This window comes from Mandrillus leucophaeus, unplaced genomic scaffold, assembly GCF_000951045.1.
Source record: "Mandrillus leucophaeus isolate KB7577 unplaced genomic scaffold, Mleu.le_1.0 Scaffold52, whole genome shotgun sequence".
In the NCBI taxonomy this organism is placed as follows: domain Eukaryota; kingdom Metazoa; phylum Chordata; class Mammalia; order Primates; family Cercopithecidae; genus Mandrillus; species Mandrillus leucophaeus.
In genome coordinates, this window is record NW_012105586.1 from 2181695 (window position 1) to 2193734 (window position 12040).

General features: G+C 51.0%; 1 protein-coding gene across 2 annotated transcripts in view; it reads right to left on the reverse strand.

Annotated features, from left to right (window-relative positions):
- The window catches only part of TNFRSF8 (tumor necrosis factor receptor superfamily, member 8), an 82726-nt gene that overhangs the window by 12669 nt on the left and 58017 nt on the right, over positions 1-12040 (reverse strand). For both annotated transcript variants that reach the window (XM_011996569.1, XM_011996570.1), the window contains 4 exons: positions 7589-7682; positions 7141-7253; positions 4931-5032; positions 4747-4800 (listed from right to left, as the gene is read on the reverse strand). In XM_011996569.1, coding sequence (XP_011851959.1) covers positions 4747-4800; positions 4931-5032; positions 7141-7253; positions 7589-7682 — 363 coding nt within the window. The remainder of the gene's footprint in view (positions 1-4746; positions 4801-4930; positions 5033-7140; positions 7254-7588; positions 7683-12040) is intronic.

Genomic DNA, 12040 nt, shown 5'->3' on the forward strand with positions numbered 1-12040 from the left:
AGAAAGTCAGAGTTCGATACTGACTCTCCCAAACAAGCGTAAAAATCACAGAGGTAAAAAGGCGGAATCTGGAAGGCTCTGACATGGACTAGAGCTGTGTTACAACCCATCAGGATTCTGATAAAGACCCAGAACAAATCTTGCCAAGTGCAGAGGTCAGATTTCACAACTGCTCTTCCCCTAAAAATGCTGATTCAATCTACTAGCCTTATTTATTGGTTTCCTTGCTTTTTGGAATCACCACCATCTTCTCGTAAGCCTGTCTGGCACCCCCAGGACACAAGTCCAGGACCACGCTGGGCAGACTGCACAAGTGCACGGTGTCACAGGCTGCTCTGAAGGCCACGCTCACGGAGCACGTGCGTTCTGATGCGAGATAAAGCTCTCGGTCCCTTCCATCCCTGTTGTTCTCCACTTTTAATCCCCTCCCCTCTCTGGCCTGTGATTCCCCAATGCTGTGGGAAGCAGAACAGGCCCAAGGGGGGAGTTTAGCACAGAGGTTCAGCTAGGCTTTGGCAACAGGTACCCCTCAATGCAAACCCCGGGCTCCTTGGAGACAGAGCTGATTCCAGTGCCGGGGCAGGAGAGCACAAGTTAAGCTGGGAACATTTCAGAATAGGGACGTGCTGAAAGCACAGGATGAGGATATACCAAAGCACACAAGAGCCGGCTTGAAGGGGCTCTCCCTGACCTCATCTGGGACCATCTGAGCATCAAAATAAAAAATGATGGTAAGAGATTATAACCCATTGAACAGAATAGGAGCCCATGAATCCATACAGATATAAAGATGTAAGTGAAGAAAATAAAGTTACGGGTTGGGCGCGGTGGCTTACGCCTGTCATCCCTGAACTGTGGGAGGCCAAGGTGGAAGGACTACTTGAGGCCAGGAGTTCGAGACTAGCCTGGCCAACATGGTGAAACCCCGTCTCTACTAAAAATACAAAAAATTAGCCAGGCATGGTGGCACACGCCTGTAATCCCAGCTACTCGGGAGCTGAGACAGGAGAATTGCTTGAACCTGGGAGGCGGGGATTGCAGTGAGCCGAGATCATGCCACTGCACTCCAGCCTGGGTGAAAGAGCCAGACCCCGTTTCAAAAAAAAAAAAAAAAGAAAAGAAAAGAAAATGAAGGTCTGCTGAAGAATGGGCTATTGACATAGTCTCAAAGTAACGCCCCTAAAGACAGTAATGACCGAGGAGCAAATGGAGACCTCACAGTGGAGAGGCCCGGCAGACATCACCTCGGCCAAGCACTCAGAGTGCACAGCACCAGGAAAGGGACAAATCGAAACCTGGCAGGACGCCCCGAGAGAGGAGAGCCCAGCATCACTCCTGGGACCTTCCAGCCCAAAATGTGTGACCTGAATCCACTCGGGAGAAAACACTAGACAAACCCAAAGCAAAGGAGCATCCACGAAATCACCAGCCTGCGCTCCTCCCAAGAAAGTGAAAGAAAACCCTGGGGAATGGATCCGGACAGAAGGAGACTCGAGAAACCAGACAAGCAAATGTAACACGTGGCCCTGAGCTGGAGTCCTCTGCTATAAAGGACATTATTGGGGCAAATAAAGAAACTTGAACAGGGCCTGAGAGTTCGTTGTGTGTCACGTATCAGTGTGAATTCCCTGATTCTGACGATCCTTACTATATAGTGTAAAATACACCCTTGTTTGTCTGAAACACACACTAAAGTTTTTGGGGTGAGAGACATCCAGTCAGTCAGTTACTCTCAAATGGTTCAGGTCAAAATAAATTCTTCATACTTATACCATTTCTGCAAGTCTGAAACTGTTTCAAAACAAAAAAGAATTTCTTTCAACCTAAATCTCCCTGGAATAACAGAAAATGACTCAAGTGCTCATAAAAATGAAGGATTAAAAGAATTTTAAGACCAGGCATGGTGGCTCACGCCTGTAAATCCCAGCACTTTGGGAGGCTGAGGCGGGTGGATCATGAGGTCAGGAGTTCGAGACCAGCCTGGCCAACACAGTGAAACCCCGTCTCTACTAAAAATACAAAAATTAGCCAGGCGTGGTGACATATGCCTGTAATCCCAGCTACTCAGGAGGCTGAGGCAGCAGAATCACTTGAACCCGGGAGGCGGAGGTTGCAGTGAACCCAGATTGCACCACTGTACTCCAGCCTGGGTGACAGAGTGAGAGTCTGTCTCAAAAAAAAAAGAAAAGAATTTTAGACCGGTGGTTCTCAACCAGGAGTAGTTTTTCCCCGGGAGCCACGTGGCAATGTCTAGAGACATTTTTGGTTGTCCCAAGTAGGGGGTGTTGCTGGCATCTAGAGGGGCTGCAGAATGTCCTACAGGATAGCGCTCCGCAGCAAAGAATGATCCATTCCCAAATGTCAATGGTGCCAAGGGTGAAAAATTGTTTTACAAACATCTCAACAACCACAATAAAATCCCCGTCCTCCTGCTCATCCAGCGTGTGGCCTTAAATTACTTCATCATCCTGTGCCTCAGGCTGCTAATCTGTGCAACGGGGATAACAGTAGGTACCTCACAGGCCACTGGAGGAATAGATGAGATCACGTGTGTGCTCTGCAAATGCCTGTCACCGAGGACACACGCGGGAAGGTCGGATCAACTCGAGGGCTGGTTGGCAAGTATCTCATCGCACCTGCACGCACCACAGATCCCTGATGCGCTCACTGCTCAAAGGAACCAGGAGCACCCTCTGCCCCAGGTCTGGGATGTGGGAGGCCAAGGGGCACACGCTCCCATCCTGCCTGCCTTTGGCCTCTGCAGGCAGTCGGAATTAGTCTAAAAGCTTGGAGGGAGCTAGGACAGCTTCTGGGCCCCGGCACAGAGCCTGCACGGAGGAAGTGCACAGTTAAGACCATGTGAATAGATGAACGAATGAACCAATGAACCAGTTCTCCTTCCCTCCTTCGCCACCCACGGCTCGGGAGGGAAACGGGCATACAGCCAGCTCGGTCCGTTCTCACCCTGTGCCCTGTGAGCTTGCCTGTCTCGGCTTCACTTTCTGTCCATCTTGGGCCTGGGAACCCAGACCCCAAGGGCCCACCAGAAGAAGCCAGAGGGTCAAAAACGACCTGAGATAGGACGTCCACCATCGAGTCTCGGGGCTCAGTTCTTTGCAGATCTGGCTTCTTAGGGGAAGGTGTTTTCTTTCTTTTTTTCTTCTTGTAACAAAACTGCTCTCACAGAGGTTTGAAGAAAAAAAAATAAACTGACGGCAATGGAAATTCTAATACTAGAAAAATGTCAAGAAAGCAAATGCCGGTTTCAATGAGACACGCAGCCTGACAGGTCATGGAAACAGGCTTGAAACTATCAAAACACAAAAACCCCCCCTGGCACAGGGACCACAAGCGCTCGCTTGTGAAACTCATCAAATTCAAAACATGCCTCAGTGGACTGTGTTTTTGTGCCCAAGTCAAGAGTCAGCCTACGCAAGGGCCTCTCCAAGGGTCCTGGGGAGATCGGGGGACGGGCCAGGACCTGGTCTTACGCTGAGCACGTGGCTCTTGGGTGGGCATTCGGGTGGGGGACAGAGCTGGCGGGGGGAAGGAAGAGGGGACAGGGCTGAGCCCTTTACAAACCAAAACCCCTAGGACCAGTGCCTGAGGCTGGCTGTGCCACTGCCAGGCTGTGTGGCCCTGGGCCAGCCGTCCACCTCGCTGAGCCCCGTCTCCTCCTTGCAGAACAAAGGTCATCACTGGGGGAGTGCAGGAGGCCTCTATGGGAGCCCACCTTGCAAATCAGAAAGGAAGGCTCAGACAATTCCCCCATCAGAGCCCAGCACTCAATCCATGCCATGCAGTGCTGAGGAAGACCCTGGCCTGCCTGGAAGGGGCTGCCCAGGAGAGAGAAGGTGCTCGGCACAAGATGGCTGGGAGCCCCCTGCCCCAGGTGAGAGCTAGAAGACACGCGCTGTCTAGATGCCCCGCCTGGACAGGTGAGGAGGGTCCCAGCTCCCAAGGGCTGCCTGGAAGAGCTGGCCCGGAGGCTGGCCAGGGATCAGAGTGCAGGGACCAGGGAGGGGGTCAGAAGCACCCAGGACTCCAGAAGGCCTGAAGCTTCCAGGGAGGAAAAAGCCCCAGGCACAGGCCAGCCTGTCAACAGGCAGCAGCCGTCGACTGCAGGCAGGTACTCCATGATGCGCTTCACAGCCCGGCCTTGATGAATGCACAGGCCCGGCCTCTGAAGTAGGTTCTACCATCACATTTTCCAGATGAGGAAACTGAGACACAGAGCAATTCAGTAACTCACTCGGGGTCACACAGCTTGTAAGAACCAGGGTCCCTCCTGCCCCATGTGCTCCTTTCCCCTCCTGCCCCTGGGCTGATCACCAGCTGGTAGAAGAGGGGGAGAGAGGGGAAAGAGGGAAGGAGGGAGAGGGAGAAAGGGAGGATAGAATGTAGAGAGGAAGGGAAGGCTGGCGGGAATACCCCCTGGGGATACTGGAGGAAAAAGTGAAAGACAAGATAGACTTTTAAACGTTCATGCCAGCATCCATCCAGGTGCTGCTCTGGGCAAGCCACGCAGTCCTCACACCCAGTCCAGTCTTCACCTCATTGCATTCTCCACACGCTTGAGTTTCACCCGCATTACATCCCTACAGATGTACAGAATGCCACAGCAGCCACAGACAGGGAGCCTCGAGGCTGGGCTAGAAGTTCAGTCTCTGGAGCCCACGCCCCAGGCCTAGAGCTGCGCTGTGTTCCTCTGGCTCGGGCAGCCCCTTTGGACAGCTGGACACTCACCCACAAGCTCTAGCTTGGGCCGGGAGGTCTGGACCGGGTAGCACAGGTGGAGCTCTGAAACGACACCAAGAGGAAGGCTGGGGATGGTGGCCACAGAGGGCAGGAGCAGGCAGGCAAAGGACCCAGGCCAGGCTGGCAGAGAGCAACCTGTCCTCCCCAAAGCCCCAAGGACACAGCCACTTACTCTGCCGAATTCGCTTCCTGCAGGCCCTCCGGTGGCACAGGAGGAAGGTGCTGGAGCCGACCACCACAGCCAGCACCAGGATCACCCAGAAGAGCACTGGCCCTGGAACACAGAGACACCCCGCACTCTTTGCCTCACTGCAACCACACAGGACAGCCCCAGCCCCAGACTACTTCCTCCTTCTCCTGGGACACAGCTTCCACCATGGCTAACAACACCGGGTCCTTTCCAAGCCAAGGCTGTATCTCATCCAGCCCTCCCTCACCTGGCTCCAGGAAGCTGATCAACCACTTAAGGCTGAGATAAGGGCAAACCATGTCTAGAGGGTGAGAAATGGAGGCATCTAGGAGCCAGAACAAAGGAATTGAGGTCCAACAGACCAAAACTTGGGGACTGTGGAGGAAGCCCTGGTGTGACCAGCATCTGGCAGCACTGCTGGTGTGGCCGGAGTCAGGGTGGGGAGGGCCAAGCAGTGAGGGGAAGGAAGGGGTTGAAACCAGTCCCCTCCCAGCCAACCCTCTAGACCGCTTGATGAGGGCAGGCATGGAGCCCTCTCTACACATAAACACGCCCCACAAGCATTCCCTGAATGAATGATCCCCAACCCTAGGCCCTAGGCACCATCACTACCTTCAGTTTAAAAATGAGGGGAGCTGAGGCTCACGAAAGTTCGTTAACCTGTCCAAGGTCACCCTGAGAGTAAGTGGTAGAGCCCCAGCCCAGGCCAGGCCAGGCCGGGTGGACTCCAGGACCCACGCTCTTAACCCCTGTCTGGATCCACTTCTTCACACCATGGTACTGAACTCGCTTCCTTTTCCCCTTTTGTCCCTTACAGAGGTCATAGAGCTAGTGATTGCACTTTATTGAAGTCCATGTTCAGATGTTTAAAAAGTAGTATATGCCAGTTAAGTGCTTCTCAAACGTTAATGTGCGTATGAGTGCCCTGGAGATCTTGTTAAAGTGCAGTTTCTGATTCTCTAGGTCTGGGATGGAACCCACAATTTGCTTTCCTAACAAGTTTCCTAACAAGTTCCCAATGTTGCCAGACAGGACCGTACTTTCAGAAACACTGGCCTGAGCACTACTGCCACCTCGTGTCAGCCACTAGAACTGCAAGTCCTAAAATGAGTAGCCTGGCATCATTCCATAAGCGCTAACTCTTGGGGGTTTTTTTGTTTGTTTTTTTGTTTTGTTTTGTTTTGTTTTTTTGGTTTTTTGAGACGGATTCTCAGTCTGTTGCTCAGGCTGGAGTGCAGTGGTGCCATCTCGGCTCACTGAGACCTCCGCCTCCCAGGTTCAAGCGATTCTCCTGCCTCAGTCTCCTGAGTAGCTGGGATTATAGGCACACACCACCACGCCTGGCTAATTTTTGTATTTTTAGTAGAGACGGGGTTTCACCATGTTGTCTAGGTTGGTCTCGAACTCCTGACCTCATGATCCACCCACCTCGGCCTCCCAAAGTGCTGGGATTACAGGCATGAGCCAACGCGCCCGGCCTAAGAACTAACTCTTACAGAGGCCGTCTACAATGCTACACTGTTTACAACCCTGCATGGTCTCTGCCATTACCATTCTACAGATGAGACAACTGAGGCTCAAAGGACAACTAGTCGAAGTCATGAAATCCATCAACAGAGACCTATTTTCTGAGTAGCAATTATGAGCCATGAGGATGAAGCTGTGAAAAAAAATTCTTGCCTACAAGAATTAAAGAACAGTTACTAGCAGCCAGGTGCAGTGGTTCACACCACTGTAATCCCAGCACTTCGGGAGGTTGAGGCGGGTCGATCACCTGAAGTCAGGAGTTTGAGACCAACCTGGACAACATGGCAAAACCCTGTCTCTACTAAAAATACAAAAAATTAGCCGGGCGTGGTGGCAAGTGCCTGTAAAACCAGCTACTCGGGAGGCTGAGGCAGGAGAATCTCTTGAACCTGGGAGGTGGAGGTTGCAGTGAGCCAAGATGGGTGCCACTGCACTCCAGCCTGAGCAACAGAGTAAGACTTTGCTTCAAAAAAAAAACAAGAATAGTCACTAGCAAGTGCCAGAGCCACAGCCCCAACTCAAGAAGCCAGAACCTGGAGTCAACCTTGATCCCCCTTCTCAGGCCATACCCACAAAGGAGACGCTCCCTCCTGGCTCCTCCTCATCTCCCTTCCCCAGGAGGAAGCCCCTCCTGGGAGTAGCGGGGGGTGGGCTGGGACCATTACCTGCATCCAGAACGGGCCTCCCCGTGGAGGAGAGAGCGATGGGAGCGCTGGTTGGGATGGGCAGCGTCTTACTGGCCTGGGAGTCCACCAGGGAGCTCAGAGTGGGGCTGGTACTGCAGGGAGAAGCCCAAGGCAGGAGTGATGGAGATGGGAAGAGGGAAGTGTGTACTCAAGAATAATTCCCTTTCTCTAGAGACTGCGCAGCCAGAGCCTGGGCCCCTAGATCCTCTGTCCCGAGTCTCTGCCAGGCATTTTGAGGGCAGGGACTGGGTTTCGAGGCCTTCTGGCTTTCCAATGATGTTAGCACAAAGATGGGCACACATTTAACAAGAACAGCCCAGGCCCCGCCTCCACCCCCAGCCCAGCTGCCTCCCAGGCATCCCCTGGGCATGGCAGGGACAGCTCCCTCCCGCAGCAGCCAAACAGAGAGAAGGGGTCGGGGAGTCACCTGGCAGGCGCCTCGCCATTCTCTGGGGTGGGGCTGCAGTCAGGCTGGGTCCCCAGGGGTGGCGCCTCAAAGGTGGTGTCCTTCTCAGCCATATCTACAGAGGGGAGGTAACATCTGAGAACCAGCGCCAAGGAGGCTGGTATCTCCAGGAAGGAGTTAACCAGGGACTGGTGGCTTCCAGCCAGGTAGCACCACGGGAGCTAAGACAGTCAGATTTGTGTTTCAAAAGATCAAAGTGGAGAAGCTGGCCAGGCACAGTGGCTCACACCTGTAATCACAGCATTTTGGGAGGCTGAGACAGGAGCACCACTTGAGGTCAGGAGTTCAAGACCAGCCTGGCCAACATGTTGAAACCCCATCTCTACTAAAAACACAAAAATGAGCTAGGTGTGGTAGCACACACCTGTAATCCTAGCTACTAGGGAGGCTGAGGCAGGAGAATCATTTGAACCCAGGAGGTGGAGGCTGCAGTGAGCTGAGATCATGCCACTGCACTCTAGCCTGGGCGACAGAGCAAGACTCAAAATAAATAAAACAAAGTGAAGAAGCTGTTACTCATCTCTAACAGCTGTGATCACCCAGGAAGGTGGCAGCTAGACCTTTTGCTTTTAAGAGAAACCTGAAATCTCCTAATGTTTAAAAACAGTCTCAATGTTTAAAGTTTTTTTCTTTTAAATCAACTTTGTTAAGGAATTATTTATTTATTTACTTATTTTTAATGTTTTGAGATTGAGTCTTCCTCTGCTGCCCAGGCTGGAGTGTAGTGGCACGATCTCGGCTCACTGCAACTTCTGCCTCCCGGATTCAAGTGATTCTCCTGCCTCAGCCTGCTAAGTAGCTGGGATTACAAGGCACCTGCCAACACGCCCAGCTAATTTTTGTATTTTTAGTAGAAACAGGGTTTCACGATGTTGGCCAGGCTGGTCTTGAACTCCTGACCTCAGGTGATCCTCCCACCTCGGCCTCCCACAGTGCTGGGATCACAGGCGTGAGCCACCGTACCCAGCCTAAGGCACAATTTATATACAAGAAAGTATCCCCGGCAGGGTACGGTGGCTCCCGCCTGTAATCCCAGCACTTTGCGAAGCTGAAGCGGGTGGATCACTTGAGCTCAGGAATTCAAAACCAGCCTAAGCAACACAACAAGACCCTGTCTTTATTTTTAAGTAAGTAAAAATAAAAAAAGAAAATGTCCCTAAGTGTGTACAGCCTGATAAGTTCTGACAAAGGTAACTAACTCCAATCAAAATACAGAACATTCTCATCCCTCCAGAAGGTTCGCTAGTGCCCCTCCTCACTCACTCTGCCCCCACCTCCAGATCCAGGCAACCACTGATCTGCTTTATGTCACTGTAGAAGAGTGGATCTGTTCCAGAATTTCATGTGGACAGAATCATGCAATATGTACTCGTTGGGGTCTGGCTTCTTTTATTCTGCATAATGTTGTTGATATTCACTCAGGTTCATTCCTTTCTGTTGCCGAATGGCGTTCTGTCGTACAGATGAACCCGTTTACATACCCGTTCCCCAGTTGATGGACATTTGGGTTGTTTCCAGTTTGAACTATGATGAACAAGGCAGCTATGAGTATTCTTGTGGGTGCCTCTGTGTGAACATATAATGTCACTCCTCTTGAGTGCCTAGGAAGGGTGGCTGGATCACTGTGCTGGCCAGACGAAATGTCTCTGAAGGCCAGTTCGAAGCTGGCCACCACTGCTCTGACACAGTCACATTGTTTTACAGATGGAGAGAGCCACAGGGCTGGAGCTAGACCCAAGAAACAGAGATGGCAAGTTCCAGCTCAGAGCACTCTCCTCTGGACGGCCCTGACTCCTGCCTGGGGACTAGGCACCTCCGTCGAAGCTTCCTGCTTTTCTGGGGCTGGAAAATTTGGCCTACATTAGAAGTGGGTTCTGCTCAGTCACTACACCTCTCCGCCCCCAGAGCCCTGGTGGAGGCACCCCTTTTTGATGTGGTACAAAGCAACCCCACACACATAACACACATCTCCCCTCTAGAAAGTGTTCGTGACACCTCTCAGATCTTTCCTGAGATAGACAAAAAAGTAAAGCCAGGATTAATTTATTTCTTGGATTGTAGGGTTCTGAGGAACCCTCCTCTTTGGAGAAGGTCACTGGACTCTTACCTGAATTAGTTGGAGCCTGGAGGCTGGAGGCTATGGAGAAGATGATGCGATGTGTTATGATGTGATGTTAGTATTTGAACCAGTGTTTGAAATGTCACTGGGTTTCAGTGAACACTTACTTTGAGTGGATTGGAGCTCTGGTGCTCAAACCCATTAACTGTGGCTATTCCCAGTTAGCATCATGAGGAGAGAGTCCCCTCCCCTCTCTCCAGGGCAGCCTGATGTAACCAGACAGGCCCATAGTCTCAGCTGCTGCTGAAACACCTGCTGAAATCCAGCGACAGATCTGCTGTCCCTCCTGTACGTGCAGAAGAGGGGGACCTAGTACTCCTTGGGTGCCTCTCATCCCCTCTCTGAATATACTATACCTCACTTGTAACTTTCTTTTTTCCTCCCTGAGTTAGTGATCCTCCCCTTTTCCTCCTCTTTGGATTTGAAGGTGAGGAGAAGGTATTATCTAGCCCCTAGTTAGTCTGCCCGTGTTCTCTGGTAAGGGCCTAGTGGAAGAGAAAAAAATAATCTGCCTACTCTTAGCCTTCATTTAAGAACTAAAAAAAAGATATTATTTACCAGATGGATATACTTCTCTTTAAATCTAAACACCCAGTCCTTGGGCCATTTAAAGAATGGTCTTAGCATCAAGGCCGAACAGATTCTCTTTTTGTACATTCAGGAATTGCTTAAAATCAGGTGAAATTTCATCTTCATATTTGGACTGTATATTTCTTGTCAGCTTTTTCTTTTCCCTGGAGTTTCCAATTGCCTTTCTTTTTCTTGTTGACAAAAGGATAGTGTGCCCTCACCATATCCTCAGGTTTTTCAACTCTACTAATCATGAAATGTACTACAATTCTCTCTTTTATTCCTGGGAACACTTCCCTGGAACCTTCCTTCCATTTTCCTGCTCTGATCTGGCTCAAGTGGTCTACAGCACATCATTCCGGGACTTCCCTTCCTTGCTCTGCTAGGATGGAGTGCCAGTCTCTAGGTTCCATGACTTCCTGTTTTCCTTCTTTTTTGCCCCCTCACTTAGCTGAATTACATCTTCAAATAACTTCCTAGGAGAGGATGTAGGAAGAAAAGCTTTCTGGACCTTTTATGTCTGAAAATGTTTTTATGCTGCTTTCAAACTTGATTGTAATTTAGCTGAGGTGATTGTAATTTAGCTGGGTAAATTCTAGGTTCAGAACTAAGAAGGAGGTGGGCGGGTGGTGTCTTCCAGTGGAAAGTCCTCTGGGCTGACCCTTGGGATCCCTGCATTCCAGCTCTAGCTTTGGCCCTGTGCTTTTCTCTGGGTGTAAAAAGAAGAGGTTGGCTCAGACCAGAGGTAACCAGCTTTGACTAGTCTTCAAAAGCATTCTGTGTGACCAGCACAATGACCCAGCCACTCCTCCTAGGTATTTACCCATGAGAAATGAAAATATACATTCACCCAAAGGCGTGTACAAGAATCAGCCAGTCATGGTGGCTCACGCTGGTAATCTCAGCACTGTGGGAGGCCGAGGTGGGAGGATCACTTGAGCCTAGGAGTTCAAGGCTGCAGTGAGCCAAGATCATGCCACTGCACTCCAGCCTGGGACACACAGTAAGACCCTGTCTCTAAAAATAATAATAATAAAAGATATAAGATAAATTCATACATGTTTAAAAAAAAAGAATATTCACAGCTGTTTTCATTCATAATAACCCTAAACTGGAAGCAACCCAAATGCCATCAACTGGCAGGTGGATAAAATCATGGTGGCACATCTATTACGTGTGGCATGGGTAATTTCCATTGATCCTGCTTTGCTTAAAAGCAGGTCCTTCTGAACTGAAGTCTATGCTTCTGGTCAGGTGCACAGATAAATTGGGGCTACCACTGTCGGGAAGATGCCTGGAGCACTTTGGGGTGCTGAAGACCTGTGGCTGGTGGCGGAGGCATAGAGGGAGTCAAGGAGCAGGACACTTGTGCAGACATGAGGCCTGGCACATGCCAATGTCTGCACTGGGAGGGCCACATCAAGGTGGTCAACAGACCCAGGCAGCAGGAGCAAGAAGAAACAAATGGCCGGGCACAGTGGCTCACGCCTGTAATCCCAGCACTTTGGGAGGCCAAGGCAGGTGGATCACGAAGTCAGGAGTTCAAGACCAACCTGACCAACATGGTGAAACCCCGTCTCTACTAAAAATACAAAAATTAGCCGGGCATGGTGGCACGCTCCTGTTATCCCAGCTACTCAGGAGGCTGAGGCAGGAGAACTGCTTGAATCCTGGAGGCGGAGGTTGTGGTGAGCCAAGATCGCGCCACTGCACTCCAGCCTGGG